The sequence below is a fragment of the Rhinatrema bivittatum genome, chromosome 3 (genome assembly GCF_901001135.1).
Source record: "Rhinatrema bivittatum chromosome 3, aRhiBiv1.1, whole genome shotgun sequence".
Taxonomy (NCBI): Eukaryota; Metazoa; Chordata; class Amphibia; order Gymnophiona; family Rhinatrematidae; genus Rhinatrema; species Rhinatrema bivittatum.
The window spans coordinates 274,866,672-274,881,852 of NC_042617.1; the positions used below are offsets into that span (position 1 = coordinate 274,866,672).

Below are 15,181 nucleotides of genomic sequence, written 5' to 3' on the forward strand. Positions count from 1 at the left end.
GTCCATACGGAATCCCTCACTGGAGACAATATACCCCAGGAAGGGAAGGGACTCCCACTCAAAAAGGCACTTTTCAAGTTTCGCATACAGTCTATGATCTCTCAGCCGTTGCAATACATGGATGACGTGCTGGCGGTGAGTGGTCAGAGAATCCGAGAAAATTAAAATGTCGTCCAGGTACACGACCACACACTGATACAAGAGATCACGGAGTATCTCGTTCATGGTGTTCTGAAACACCGCTGGAGCATTACAGAACCCGAATGGCATCACCAAATACTCATAGTGGCCATCTCGGGTGTTGAAGGCCGTTTTCCATTCGTCACCCTCCTTGATGCAAATCAGGTTATAGGCCCTTTGGAGATCCAACTTGGTGAAGATCCTCGCACCTTGCAGACGATCAAAGAGCTCAGAGATGAGGGGCAAGGGGTACCGGTCCTTGTCCGTGATAGCATTCAGGCCCCGGTAGTCAATGCAAGGGCGAAGGGTTCCGTCCTTCTTCCCAATGAAGAAGAACTCAGCCCCCTAAACATAAGGCCAAGATGCGGGTGTATAATTTTAGGTCGCAGTGTAACAGGGATATTGGCCAATAAGAGGAGGCCTGGAGGGGATCTTTCCCTGGTTTGGGTAGAATCATTTATAAGCTTTATTAAAGATGGGGGGAATCTTTCTGTATCACGGGCATTGTTAAAGAAGAAAGTTAAAGGGCCTGTTAACTGGCTGCACAAGATCTTATAGTATTCTGCCGTGAAGCCATTTGGGCCTGGGGTCTTATTGCATTTGCTAGTTCTGATTACTCCTTGGAGCTCCACCTCAGACATAGGTCGGTTCAAAAACTCAAGATGGGCAGATGTAAGTTGAGGTAGAACCAGATCCTGAAAAAATGACGCCTCCTCCCCGTTATCGCCTTCCCTGTCTTCCTTGTATAACGATTCATAAAAAAGGCGGAGTACCTCGCATATCTCCGTTGATGTCTTTAACCCACTAATGAAAGCCTTCCGTTGATGTCTTTAACCCACTAATGAAAGCCTTCCTTCTTTTTATGTCCACTAGGCGTGCTAGGAGTTTACCCGATTTGTTGCCATAATGGAAAAAGTGATGCTCTGAGGTCTTTAACGCTTTTTGGGCTCGTAAGTGTAAATGAGCGTTAAGGGTGTTGAGGCAAGCCCAATAAGAGTCTTTACGGGCTGAGGATGGATTCTCCACTAATAATTTCTTAGCTTGTGGCAGTTGAGATTCTAAAGCTAGAATAGTTTGGGGGTTTTTTTGGAAACTATTTTTATTCAATTGAAAAAGTTGAACATCGAACAACAACAATTACATATTTATTTGGTTTTGTTTATGGGTGTCCAAAGCCCCTCTCTCCCCCTCCCCCCTGTCTCTTCCCTCTCCCCCCCCCCTCCTTGTGTCGGTAGCTGGTAAAGAAAGTCAATAGGTGGTAGTGGGTAAGTCCTGTGGAGGATCACAGCCGTAATTCCAGGATGACCTTGATCTGTAGAGGGTAATGTTTCGCCGAGGTCATCATCCCTTGCTGGGCACTAAGGGTCTCTGGTGAGTCCAACTCTAGGAGTAAGGTAAGCAATAAAACCAGCCCAGATTAGGGGAGTATCCACAAATCTCTTTGGCGTTGCCTTCGTAGAAAGAGCATGCTCCATGGAGCAAAGGCACAGCATTTTTCTAAACCAATGATCATAGCTGGGGCTGTGGGGTTGCAACCAGTTAGTCAGAATGATCTGTTTCCCCACCAAACCTGCTTTTTTTTTATAAATAAGCCTTCATATCGGGTTAAGGAGTGGTGGTGCGGGTCAGCCATACCAAACAGCCAAAGATTAGGGTTAAGCGGTAAAACCTTATGTAAAAAGGTTGCGCAGATGGAACTGATCCGTTTCCAAAATTGAGAAATTACCCCACAGTCCTAGAAACAATGGAAGTAATGGCTAGCCGCGTTTGCACATTTGAGGCAGTGATCGGAGTGCACAACTTGCATTTGTTTAGCCCTTATACGGGTGATATAACTTTGCCAAAGAAATTTGTATTGAATTTCCCTCAATATGACATTCTCTGATATCACAGGTAATTCTTTAAAACATTTCTTAAATTCAGTAAATGACCGTGAAGAAAGGTTCCAGGATATCCATTTAGTATATGCCAATTCCACATTTTGTGAGTCATCAAGGTTCATCACTTCTTTACAGTAATAAGAGATGGTAGGTTTTTTAGTCTTTCCCACTTGTATAATGTCCCTTATATTCCGAACCCCTGGGGTCTCCCGCAGCTGTGGTTGTCTGGTCTGTATAAAATGAGTGACCTCTATATATGCAAATTGGTTTGTGTCAGGTATCGCAAATCGTTGTTGCAGTGTATGAAAGGGAAATAAATCCCCTGTTACTTTATCATATAAGTCAGAAATAAGAGTGAGGCCCATTTGATTCCAATGGTGGAAGACTCCTTTCCCTTTTCCCGGAGGAAATAGGTCATGAGCGATAATCGTGAGCAAGGAAGTTAGACGATGCTTCACATGTTCTTTCCTGCAAAACATGAGCCAGGCTTTCCTACACGTATGCAGCAGGTCTTGAGTCTTAATATGATTAGGGAGCATCTGAGTATCGAGTTGCAATAATGGGTTGAGTGACGTTACCCCATACCATTCCAATAAGTGCTTATAAGGGGTGAATGTGGAAGTGGAAAAAAATCCAATCTTTTATATGTCAGAGAGAGCAGGCTAAATTGTACACTGCCAAATCGGGGCACCCCAACCTCCCACTCTCTACCGATCTGGTCAACACCTCCAGAGGTAAGTGGGCATGCTTCCCACACCATAAAAAGGAGCGAAGAGCTTGACGGAAGGTGTTATGGTCTTTTTTTGTGATCCAGAGAGGAGCCACTTGGGTAATAGTACCATCTTAAGGAGCTGTACGCGGCCCATTAACGATAAGGGTAAGGGCGCCACCATTTCAGTGATGCCAACGTGTGATCCAGTAGGAGCTGAATATTGGCTTTATATAATTTATTTACTTGCACTGGGATTTTAATGCCCAGATACCTCAGAGTGTCTGATATCCACTGAAGCTGAAAATTCCGAGGCCAACTATCGTGTAGGAATCCCATAATGTCAGTAGCCTCAGATTTATCAAAGTTGATCTGAAGGCCTGCAAATGACCAAATTGGTTTAGAATATCCAAGACTACAGAGAGCGAAGGTATGGGCTGCGTAAGAAAACCAATAAATCGGCAAAGGCAGCGATTTTAAAAATTTGAGTGGGGCCCCCAAAACCTTTCACCCCCCTGCAGGCATCGATCTTCCGGAGCAGTGGGTCTATGGATAAAATATATAATAGTGAGGACAAGGGGCATCCTTGACAGACTCCTCTCTGGATCTGGATGGCCCTGGATAAATAGTTATTTGCTAAGATCTTTGATGTCGGTTGATCATATAAGAGGGAGATATATTGAAGGAATTTGCCTCTGATACCATATTTTTGCAGGACAGAAAAAAGATAGGGCCAAGCCACGCGATCAAATGCTTTCTCCGAGTCGAGTGCTATAGCCAGGGCTGGAATATTTTGATTTTGGCAAATGTTCATGGCCATAAGGAGTTTAATAATATTCGCATTTGGTTTCCGACCACGAACAAAGCCCGCTTGGTGAGGAGATATCAGCCTGGGCAACAGAATGCTCAACTGTTCAGCCAAAACTTTGGTTAATATTTTTAAGTCGCAATTAAGCAATGATATGGATCGGTAAATGTCAAACTCTGGTGGTTTAGTGTGCCCTTTGGCCTCAGCCCGGGCCCAGACCTTCAGGGCCGAGCCGAGGGTTGACAGTGGCTCCGCATGGCTGACAGGCTGACCCTCTGCCAGGCCTGCAAGCTCCGAAGGCCAACGTCCAAGGATGTTGGAAGTTGAATGGTCCTCCAACCATTCCGAGCCCTTTCAGACCTGCTGCAAGCAGCATGGAGCAGCAGGCCTGGCCTGAGGTTGAGGGCAGACGGAGGCCTTGACACGTAGACAGGACTATGGTCGATGCGGCAGCATCACAGACAAGACACTAGGCAACAGCTTGGTTGATGCGATGGCATCCTGACGAAGACACTTGACGACAGCTGGGTGATGCATCGGCATCACGGACATGACAAGGAACTTGACATCCAAACAGGCAAACACAAGGCATGGACATTGGCACTGTCTCTCAGGGCACCCTACTCAGCCACCCGCTGGACTGAGTCGTGGACCACCCTGTCCCACTGCGCGCCCTACACAGCCCTTGCAGGCTGGTCTCGGACCACAAGGAGAGCGGGACAGCGCAGGAAAGGTCCAGGCAAAGAGGGACTCCAATGACAAAGCCGGTGTCATCCGAAGCTCCCTCTAAGGCTGGCGGGAACAGAGGCTCCGGAGCACAGGGACACTACCCACCTGCAAGCCACCCCATTCTCGGGCATACACCATCTGAGAGTACCGGCTTACAGGAACAGAAGGCTCAGGAGCACCAGACGAAGACGCAGGGAAGAACATCCTGGCAGGAAGACACATCAGGACGTGGAGGAAGACGATCATGATGAGATATCAAACATGGACCGGGACCTCAGGCAAAACACCAAGACAAGAAGACGTGGTAGAAGGCAGACGAGACGAGGAGCTCCACGAAGAACAGAAGACCTTACAAGGCTCTGGCAGGCAGGAGCCTCCAGAGAGAAGTCATGATGATGCAAGGCGAGGAACAGACTGACGAAGCAGCCCTTTAAAGGGCTAAGGCAGGAAGGCCCATCAAAGGTGAGGCCAGCACACTTCCTGTGCCTGGCCCTTTAAATTCAGTGAAGAGGCACGGCCGTGCGCCTCGAAGAAGCAGGAGAGCTGTGCAGGACCGCGGACAGCGGACTGCACCGACGTCAGCGTGCAGAAGAGGCAGGACTGGCCTGAGGCGCAGGCCCAACGTAGGCAGTGGCACCGGCCACTGCGGGAGACCCCGGGGGCGGCTCCAGCCACCACTCGAGCCCGGGGATGCGGCCTTAGCGCCGCGAAGAAGCTGGCAACATCGGGGGCAGTCCCAGCCCCGCAGGAAGGCCGTGGCTCCGACTGCAGAGCAGAAGACGATCCAGGGCGGTCTCTGGGCCGCGTGGCAGGACAGACCGCGGCTCCAGCCGCACCGAAGGCCCGACGGCGGCATCCTGCCGTGTCGGGTGAAGAAAGCAGTGTGAGAAAGGTGAGTCTGCTCACGGGAAACCCGCGGGCAGCAGCGATCATAACAGTAAAACTGTAATATAGGCTTCATTAAACGATGCAGGGAAACATTTTTGAGTCAACCCCGCAGTAAAATAATTGGTCAGTGGAACGTTAATATTATGAAGAAGTATTTTATAAAAATTATAAGGAAAGCCATCTGGACCCGGGGATTTACTGTGCCGCAGTAATAACCTGTGATACCTCAAATGTCTGTATGGACTGATTTAAAAAAGCAAGTTGGGAGGCCGTGAGCGTAGGGAGTTTTAGGTCCTGAAAGAAGGCTTCCACCTCTTCATGGCTTCCTCTCAAATCGTCTCTGTAAAGCGAACTGTAAACTTGGCGAAAAATTTATTTCTGGTATTTTAGCTGTGACCTCTCCTGAATTCCCTTTCAAGTTAGGGATGAACGATTTCTGCCTCTGTAGTTTTGTTAAATTTGCCAGTAAGCGGCTTGGTTTATTTCCAAATTTGAAAAAATTCTGCTGTCCTTTTTGTAAGTAGGCTTGTGCTCTATAATCTAAAAATGTGTTCAATCGGCCAAGGACACTGTAAAATTCTGTTCTAGTACCATCCGTATTTTTCTGTATTAGCGCCTCCTTGGTTCAGCGCAACTGTCCCTCTAATTGTAAAATATCCCGGTTAAGTTGTTTGTTACGAAAATGGACATAAGCAATAATTTTCCCTAAATGAGGTGTACCTACTTGTTGACGGTTATTTTGGGCATAATCCTTCCATTTTTCATGCAAAAAAACCTTAAATTGGACATCATCCTTAAGGTACCCCGGAAATCACCACGGGCGGTTATTCGTAGCCTGCGTTAGGGAAGTAAATTGGATGGAGACTGGGGAATGATCTGATACTGCCTGGGGTTCAATGGTCGCCTCTGCAATATTAAATAATTGGTCCTGTGGGGTCAAGATATAATCAATACGGGACATCGTCTTGTGGGCTCTCGCTGTGTGTGTGTAATCTTTTTAATTAGGGTGTAATATGCGCCATACGTCCATGAGCCCTAAATGTTGACACAGGTAGGCTATGCCTTTTTTCCGTTTCCCAGTAGATTGTCTTTGCGGGGGCGTTTTATCAATTGAAAAATCGTGGACACAGTTAAAGTCCCCTGTTACATAGAGGGAGCCCTGTGTATGTGTATGAAGTAAATTTAAAGAACGCATGGTTATAGGCGTTTGGTGCAAAGACAGTGCATAGAGTAAGCGGTTTAGCATTCCAAATGCCTATTAATATAATATACCTGCCTTCCGGGTCTGTGATGGTTTTTAAGATTTGAAAGTTGGCAGATTTATTGATCAAAATCACTACCCCTCCTTTTCGATGGACCACCGCGGCATATATGCAGGTGCCCACCCATTCCCGCTTAAGCTTTTGACTCTCAAGTTTGGTGAGGTGTGTTTCTTGAATGCCCGCCACCTCAGCCTTCAAATGATTTTCTGCCCTTGGTAGGTGATTTCTCCCTTTTTTTGTATGCCAGCCAGAGGGCCTGTTTATGTGCCCCATTCAGAATCTTGGCTATGACGATATGGAGTCGAGTGTCCTTCGCCTGTCTGGTACCCACTCGGTGCGTTCTTTCGACACATAGGCGGCCCTGCAGGTCCGCTAGGCCCACTGCCTCCGGTAGCCAAGTCTCCAGCAGGGAACCCAGCTCTCTATCGTTAATGTGCTCAGAAAAACCTAGGAAGCGGAGATTCGCCCTTCGTGATCAAATCGATCGTCGATTTTTATCACGCGGTCCTTTAATGTAGTCTCTTGCACTATGACTTTTTCTGTGAGGGCCGCCATTTCGTCCTCTATGGTAGACACCCGCCCCTCGAGCTGTTCGATTCTCGGGCTTACCTCCGCCACTGCATCTCTCACTTCGGCGAGCTGGGACAGGACACTGGCTAGTTTTTCATTAGTGTAGTGGTGATCATATCTCTTATTATGGACACCGTAATCTGTCCCGGCAGTGAGGGTTACTGGTCTCCACCAACTGTCGCCATTTTGGTTTCTGCCGCCTTCCCTTTCTCCTTTTCCTTGTCCTTTTTTGTGCCACACTGATCTCGGATCATGATTTAAAACCCTTGGGAATCTGTGATTTATCCAAGTTTGCATCATGTACACAGTTCAAATCGCCCGCAAAAATCAGTTTTCCCTGTAAATTTGTCAATAGTAAGTTAGTAATATTATATTTATTTATTTATTTATTTATCGAGTTTTATATACCGTCATTCAGTTTCGCCATCACAACGCTTGATCATACACATTTGGAGCATAAATGTTGCAGAGTTATGCATTTTCCCGCCAACGTTCCAAGAATTACAATATACTTCCCTTCACTGTCCTTTATTTCCTTTGTAACTGTTAATGGGGTATTTTTATTCACCAATATCGCTACTCCACCTTTCTTCCCCTTAGCAGGAGAGAAATGACAGGCCACAGCCCATTCCCTGCACAGCTTGGAGCTCTCCATCTCATTTAAATGCATCTCCTGAAATCAAGCAATATTAACCTGAAGGCGCTGTAGGTGTTGAAATATTTTTTTACGCTTTATGGGTGAACCTAGCCCATCAGTATTCCAGGAAATAAATCTGGTTATTTTTTAAATATACTGTGTTATCAGCGGATAAGAACTGGTATAGGGGTTGGGCTCCCAGCCTAGCCCCCCCCCCCCCCAATCTTATATACTCTGTCTCCCTCCAGGTATTCCTTCAGTCGTGTCCAATTTCGTAGATAGTAGCCCCCATAAACAACTGATCCATAGCGTGAGGTAGTGTAATTGCCCCAATCCCCCTGACCATCCCTTCCCCCCCAAATATTCCCCTCAAATACTGTAAGACTTGATGAGTCTTCCCTGGAGATCATTTTGAATGTGTCTGGGCAACACATCCCTCACCCACCACCATTTACCCACAGAATACTCTTGGTTTTGGAATCCACATGATGTCACTTGTTAATCTTGATTAGAAACTTAGTAGCTGCTTCCAACGATTCATAGGTGGTCCATTTTCCCCCATAGTTTACACGAAGTGTAGCTGGAAATTGTAAATCAGCGTGCTGCATAGAGGGACGAAAGATCTTCTTAGCGCTGCCACCCTCGCCGAGTAGTCGGGAGCCAGCCGGACCAGAGATCCTTGAAGCTGCAGATTCTCATGTTTACGCGCAGCCTGTAAAATGCCCTGTTTATGATGGTAGTTCAAATGTTTGGCTATGATTATGCACGGTCTCATTTGGCCTGCAGCTTGTGCTCCCAGGCGATGATCTCATTCAATTTCCAACTTCACCTTAAGCTCCGGGAGGCCCAGCGTGTTGGGCAGCCATTCCAGTAGCACTTGCCGCAATGTATTGTCTTCTATCGTTTCCGGTATTCCCAGAAACTGTATGTTGGATCGTCTTGCATGATTTTCAAGGTTGTCTATTTTTTCTGTTTGATCTTTCAGTATTTTTTCCATAGTAGACACCTTGGTATTTAGCGACAAGACTTCATCCTCCAGAACTGACGTTCTCCCTTCCACTTGGTCAAGCCGCGGCACATATTCAGTAATGGTGACCTGTAAGGAGGTGAGTTGTTCCAAAATGCCTGTTAGCTTACCATCCAGGGCATTAATTACTGCTTCTTTAACTTCCACCATAGTTGGATGCAGCTGTGTGCTCGATTTAAGGCTTTCTCCGGTCTGGGCCTCTGCCGTCGCCATCTTGCCTTCCGGCCTGCGCGGTTTTTCTTTGTCCCTTTTTGCTAATTTTGCCAGCATAACAGTGGGCGATTTTTGCATAAAATTTGTTATTGACATATGCAAGCCAGCTGAGCGGGTCTCAGAATTCCAAACGTGGCCAGTTCAATCAGATGGTGATGGAGAAAGGGATGCGGTGTCCAGAGCTAGCTCAGATGCGTCTGATCCAGCTCACCATATCACGTGATCCCCCCCCCCCCCCTCTGCAAGTTTATTTATGCCTTAGAGTCTTTTTCCACACACCCCAGTATAGCTGCACTGTATCTTTTTACTCCTATTTTTCTGCTCCAAATGCTTCTATGTCTGCTGCTCTGCGCTCCACGGTCTTCCATCTAGGCACAGACCTAGGGAAAGAGAAGCAAACTCCAAGTGCCAACTGGTAGGAAAACTCTGCCATGCAACACGGCAATTCCCCAACTCCTGACTTCTAGAGGTTAGGTAATGCCTTTCAGGGCTCCACCTGCTCTCATTGAACACCAGCCAACCACCTGCCCCAGGTACACTTACCAGAGGGAAGAAAAATATAGGCCTTTCGAGCTTTCCACAGCTCATACTGGGGCCGATGCAAAACAGTGCACTCAGCCGAGTGCACTGTTTAACCCGCTGTCGGACGTGGGTTAAATAGGCTCTAATCCACCCCCTAATGCAATAGGGGGGTTAGCACCCATTTAACGTGTGTCCAATGCGGAGTGAATGAGTTAGCGCTCATAATATGCAAATACATGTGAATGAGGCTATTACTCATTCACTCCAAATGCAGGTGTTAATAGCTGAGCGCACTGAAAAAAGTACAGAAAAGCAGAAAAAACTGCTTTTCTGTACTTTTTTAAAAATTAAAAAAAAAGAAAAAAATCCTCTGCTGGCCGCTTTGAAGACCGACGCCGATATGCTCGGCGTCGGTTTTCATAACCAGCCGGCTGCAGTTATGAAAACTGACACCGAGTTTATCGGCGACCTTAGGAGGCGCTAAGGTCATGCAAGCGACCCTAGCACCTCCTTGCTAGCACGATCCCTAATTTGCATATTGCATGGCGCCCCCCCTTAGGGGCACCATGCATGCGTTAAGAAAGCGGGCGCCAATAATAATATTGCATCGGCCCCACTGTCTGGACAGCTCTTGCTGCTTTCCAGGCCTTGCTCTAGCTCTCCTTAATCTGGTCGGGTCTGGTCGCTGTCTTTATTACCTCCTGTTCCTGCAGGGTATTCACTGGCAGCTTTACTTGCAGGCCACGCCCTGTTCAAGACAGTCTTTCTGCACAATTATTTCTCTTTTTTTTTTCTCATGTGATAAAGGGAAAAAAAAATCATGCTTCACCAGCACTAACTTATTTATAGCTCTGCCTAGGCAAGCGGAGTTGATCCCCTTACTTGCCATGGTACATTTAAAACTACTTTTGCTTTTAGGCTCCAAGTCATTCTTTCCTGCATTAAACACAAACTTTCAGCATTTAAATACTGTGCTCCCCTGAACCACAGTCTTTTAAATTGGTCAGTGCTCTATATGCAGGGCCAGTGCTAGTTTTTTTGCTGCTCTGTGCACGGTTATTTTTTACATTGGGGGTACTAGCTAATAACCTCATCAAAATGGCATTTACATATGATGAGTGCTATTAGCTATGAGTTGGTTTGGACCTGCATTTGGGATGCACTGATCTCCTTATTGCATCAGGGGTTATAGATGCGCGTCCAAAACGTGCATCCAACCGCGGGTTAAACTGTGCGCTAGCCTGAGCACATGATATTGCATCAACCTGGTAATTAAGAGCTGGAGAAGTATGTGAAGTTCTTGTGAGAGTCTAAGGTTCCATGATTTCCCAAGGATAATCTCAAGAGATCTGCAAGGCCTGCTCTAGTAAGGAGTAATTTTCATGAATCAAGTTGTTGGAAATCTAATAGATCTTCAGGTGGTCAGCAAACCAGGCCTTATAGCTGGTTTCAGTCCTTTCATTCCAATAAAAGAGGAGGAACCAAGGAAAGGGGATCTGCTAGTGCTCTAGGTTCCAGAAGCGCTGAATGAAGGTGTATGGGCCCAGCCTTCAGGGGTAATAGGTGGGAGGCTCTCAGCCTTTTACCTAAAGTGGGTCCAAAGAACTTCAGATCAATGGGTCCTGGATGTGGTGAAGGAGGGATACACCCTAAAGTTTTCCCATCTTATTTCAAATGTTTTTATAATGTCCCTTTATCATTCCACTCAAAAAGGAGAAGTGCTTTGTGTAACTCTCAAGCATCTTTTGCCATTAGGAGCAGTTGTTCTGGTTTTGGTTTCTCAGATAGATCAAGGAAGTTCCAGAGAAGGAGGGAACATTTCATCCTATTTTAGATCCGAAACAGATCAACAGAACATTGAAAGCTGGAGCGGAGTATAGTTTGCCACATCTCTCAGAAGTGAGAAGAAACTTGCTCAGGTACTTAAAAGTAACTAATGATTTTAGAAAGTTTGATTATCTTATATGTGTTGTTCAGTGGGTCGAGGAGAGGTGAGTCAGCTTCCAAAGCTTTGTTAGCCTACATGGATACGTGTTTGGCTCTTCCTAAGAGGTTGAAGGCTCACTCTTCAGGAACACAGGCAGCATCGTGGGTTGAGCTTTGTTTGGTGTTGGTGGATATTTGTAAAGCAACAACTTGGTTGTCTTTGCATTCTGTTTCACAGTATTATCAGTTGGATGTTTGGGCCAGTTGGGTTGGCAGTCCCGCCCATATAAGGAAAAGCTTGGGAACTTCACACACATCGGGCTGGATGGTGAGGAAGGAGAATTTTACTTATACCTGATAATTTCTGTTCCCTGAATCCAGCCAGACCAGTCCAGAACCCTCCCTGACTGCCTATTTATATTCTGCTGTGTGACTATATTGCCTTGTTTTTCAGTGGCTCACACTGAGAGAGTTGTTGGGCGGGACCAAGATTAACAGAGTTATGGTTTTCATTTTTCGGGTGAGTAATCAGTTACGATTTCTCATAAGGTTCTTTTCTTGTTATCCTTTTCTGCTTATTTCCTAGAAGACTGGTTCTAGGTGGGGAATTTGTCTAATTTCTTTTTATTTTGTTACATAGAATACTGGCAGCTTGAGCACAGCACAGGACTTTATATTGGCTGATGTCAACAGACCTGTTGTTTTCCGACAGTGACCCAGATTTGGAGGTAAAATGCTGGGCTCGATGAACCTTGGTCTGACCCAGCATGTCACTTATGTTCTTATCTGCTGGTTGGGGAGCATAACCCATACATCTGGACTGGTCTGACTGGATTCAAGGAAAGGAAATTATCAGGCAATATTACATTTCTCCATTGAACTATTCCCTCCCCTTCTGTCCCTAGACAACTCTTATCCTACTCCTGCCCTGCTGAGTATTGATTTGAAAATGGTGCTGGCCTCAGAGGTCCATATTCAAAGTGGTATGTCTGTCATTTTCCACAGCATCAACCATCACTGTTATATCCAGGTAAGTTTTCTGCCAGATAAAACTTTCCCAGATAAATCAGAGGCATTCCTCGGGGAGCTGGCTTATACCCAGATAATGCTGATATTTAGTGTTATCTGGATAAATTATCCAGGTAAGGCTGGTTGTGCCAGAGAACAGTCCTAAAGATATTCAGATTACCCTATCTGGATAACTTACCCACTCCTTCGCTGCTGAAGATGGATCTCATTATTGTTAGTGGTGGGAAGACTGTGGATTGGAGAGGGTGGGGAACTGGGTTTGTTCTAAAATTGTATTTTTTAACTGGGATGTTTTAGACTTGTTTTGGATTGCTTTGATTATGACTTGTATTTTATACAGTATATGTTTATATTAATTGTAAAGTTGTTTTGTATTGAATTGTATCATTTTGATTACTTGTCATCTGCTCTGAGCAGGATCGGATTTACCAATAGGCACAGTAGACAAGTGCCTATGGGCAGCTGCCCTGCGCTGTGTGAATCCCTTGTTTTATGCTATCATCTGGAGCACTGTGCCATCTTGTGAAGGAGGGCAGCCAGGGAAGACAGGGGTATAAATCCACTGCTGGCTTTGAGCTATCTTTTGACTGAAAAAGTAGGATGTAAAGCAAAATAGAAATAGATCATGATATGAGACTCAAAGTCGGGTATGCTCAGGAGTAATATATTTCTCCACAGAAAGGGTATGAAGGCATGGAACAGCCTCCCAGGGGAGGTGGTGGAGGCCAAAACAGTAACAACAATTCCAGAAAGCCTAGGGATAAGCACAGAGAAGCCATAGCTGCTGGGACATGAATGCAAAGCTGGCGATCAAGTGGATCCTTGGTATTACCACAGGAGGGGAAAATGGGCGGAGTAGATGGGGGCCTTGTGTTCTTTTATTTACCATCATAATCTCTGTGCTTATGTATTTTAGAATCAAGAAGACAGCGAGAGGCAGATAATCAGCACCATTTGTCTGGATAAGTTCATTCTTAACCGACCAAATGATGGGATTTGAAAATCTTGTCACGCTGATTGGCCCCAAGTTAGATGAGTAACTTATCCAGCTAAAGAGTTATCTAGCTAACTCGGGAGCAGGGCAGGGATGTTCCCGGGCTAAGTTAACTGGATAAATGCCGATTTTCAGAGTTATCTGGCTAATATAGCTGAATAACTTTAGGATAGCTGAAGAACTGACCTAAAATTAGCCGGGTAAGTTTTTTCCGGCTAACTTTAAAATAGCCAGGGATATTCAGCAGCACACTCACGCTGCTGAATATCCCTGCAAAGTTAGCTGGATAAATTTATCTTCTTAACTTTGCTAGCCAGACCGCAGCTGAATATGGACCTCTGAATATCTGGGAGAGAGTAATAACTCATGCAAGAGTCTGTGGAAGAATGTATTAAGCCATTTACACATAACGTTAATATAAAAGAATCATCCACACATGCAGCAAGATTATATTTATACAGCGTCCTCTGCGGAGAGCCCCTGTGTTGAGCCCTTGTGTTGTACTGTTGTGTTTGCACTGACCCCATGCTGATATCTTTTCCTTCAGGGAAGAGTTGACTGAGCTGGAGAATGCCATGGTGACAATCATGAAGGTGTTTCACCTGTACTCTGGGCACCAGTGCAAGCTGAAGAAAGCGGACCTGAGAAAGCTAATTAGCAAGGAGCTCCCACAGTTCATCCAGGTGAGACTTGGGTGCGTTGATAGGTCTAGTCTGGCAAGACTCAGGAAGGCAAGTAAGAGCCTATGCCAACCTGCAGAGAACTTCCAGGGTAGTGTCATACAGAATGGGTGGATAAGTGTCATGGCTCATTGCCATGCTGTTAAGTCAGATCTCCAACTTCCCCCCTGCCTAGACAGGACTCCAGAGCATACTGTCTGAGAGCCCAGAGCAGGGGCTAAGCTCATTTCCTTAGGGTCCAGAGCAAGGGCCTGAGTGCACTGCCTTGGGGATGCACATGAGCTCTGCTTCTTGAACATCACCTCAGCACTGTGCAAGGTGCACTGCTGCTCAACAGTATTTTAACATAGTTACGTAGTAGATGACAGCAGATAAGGACCAATTAACACACCCTGTCTGTGTCCACTTGTTCCCATCTGTGCTTACACTGTTTCTACACATCACTGCAGGAAATCCAAGACCCCCAGATCCTGGACCAGCTCATCGCAGACCTGGATATCAACGGAGACTTGGAGATTGACTTTCAGGAGTACTCCACCCTGGTTGCCATGGTGACGGCCGCCTGCCAGCAGTTCTTTGTCCAGAAGGAAAGCGAATAGTTGTCTACAGCCCAGAGAAGCAGGCTTTGTCATGAAGACAAAGAGTAATAGGCCATAGAGGGAGGATTCCACATACAAGATCACCTTTCTTTCCCCCAAACCAAATCACCTTCCATTGAAGACCCAGGCACTCACATTGAGGACTCCCCCAGGCAACCCCACTCCACTTCTGCCAGACTCCTCAGAGCCCCGGGCTCCCGGCAGGCACACTGCTCCCACCTCTCCACCCTCTCCTTAGAGCTGAGACTCCACCTGGCACACCTTTCCACCTCTCACTTTCTCCTCCTCATTACTGAGGCTTCCCCATGCACACTCCTTCCTTCCTCCGCTATCCAATTCTTCAGGTTAGCAAATTACAAATGTACCTTTTACCGCCCCTCCCCCTCCCCCTCCCCCCTCCATCTCTTGACAAAATTCTCAGAAACGATTAAAATGGCCTGGCTGAAGATGGAGCTGGTACTGCCCAGCAGAGCCTCTCAAGCAAAACCTTCACTGTTGTGCAAGGAGGAGTCTGTGAGCAGTTAACGG

General features: G+C 46.3%; 1 protein-coding gene across 1 annotated transcript; it reads left to right on the forward strand.

The window, feature by feature from the left end:
* The first annotated feature begins 9,238 nt into the window (after nt 1–9,238).
* LOC115088560 (protein S100-B-like) lies at nt 9,239–14,653 on the forward strand. Its single transcript, XM_029596816.1, has 3 exons — nt 9,239–9,318; nt 13,922–14,057; nt 14,504–14,653. Exons 1-3 carry the CDS (start codon nt 9,239–9,241, stop codon nt 14,651–14,653), a joined length of 366 nt encoding a protein of 121 aa, XP_029452676.1.
* Nucleotides 14,654–15,181: the final 528 nt, after the last annotated feature.

Coding starts and splice junctions, on each gene's coding strand:
- LOC115088560 (XM_029596816.1), top strand. CDS start 9,239: ATGTCTGCTGCTCTGCGCTCCACGGTCTTCCATCTAGGCACAGACCTA. Junction 9,319..13,921: donor CAAACTCCAAGTGCCAACTG/GTAGGAAAACTC, acceptor CTTTTCCTTCAG/GGAAGAGTTGACTGAGCTGG. Junction 14,058..14,503: donor AGCTCCCACAGTTCATCCAG/GTGAGACTTGGG, acceptor ACATCACTGCAG/GAAATCCAAGACCCCCAGAT.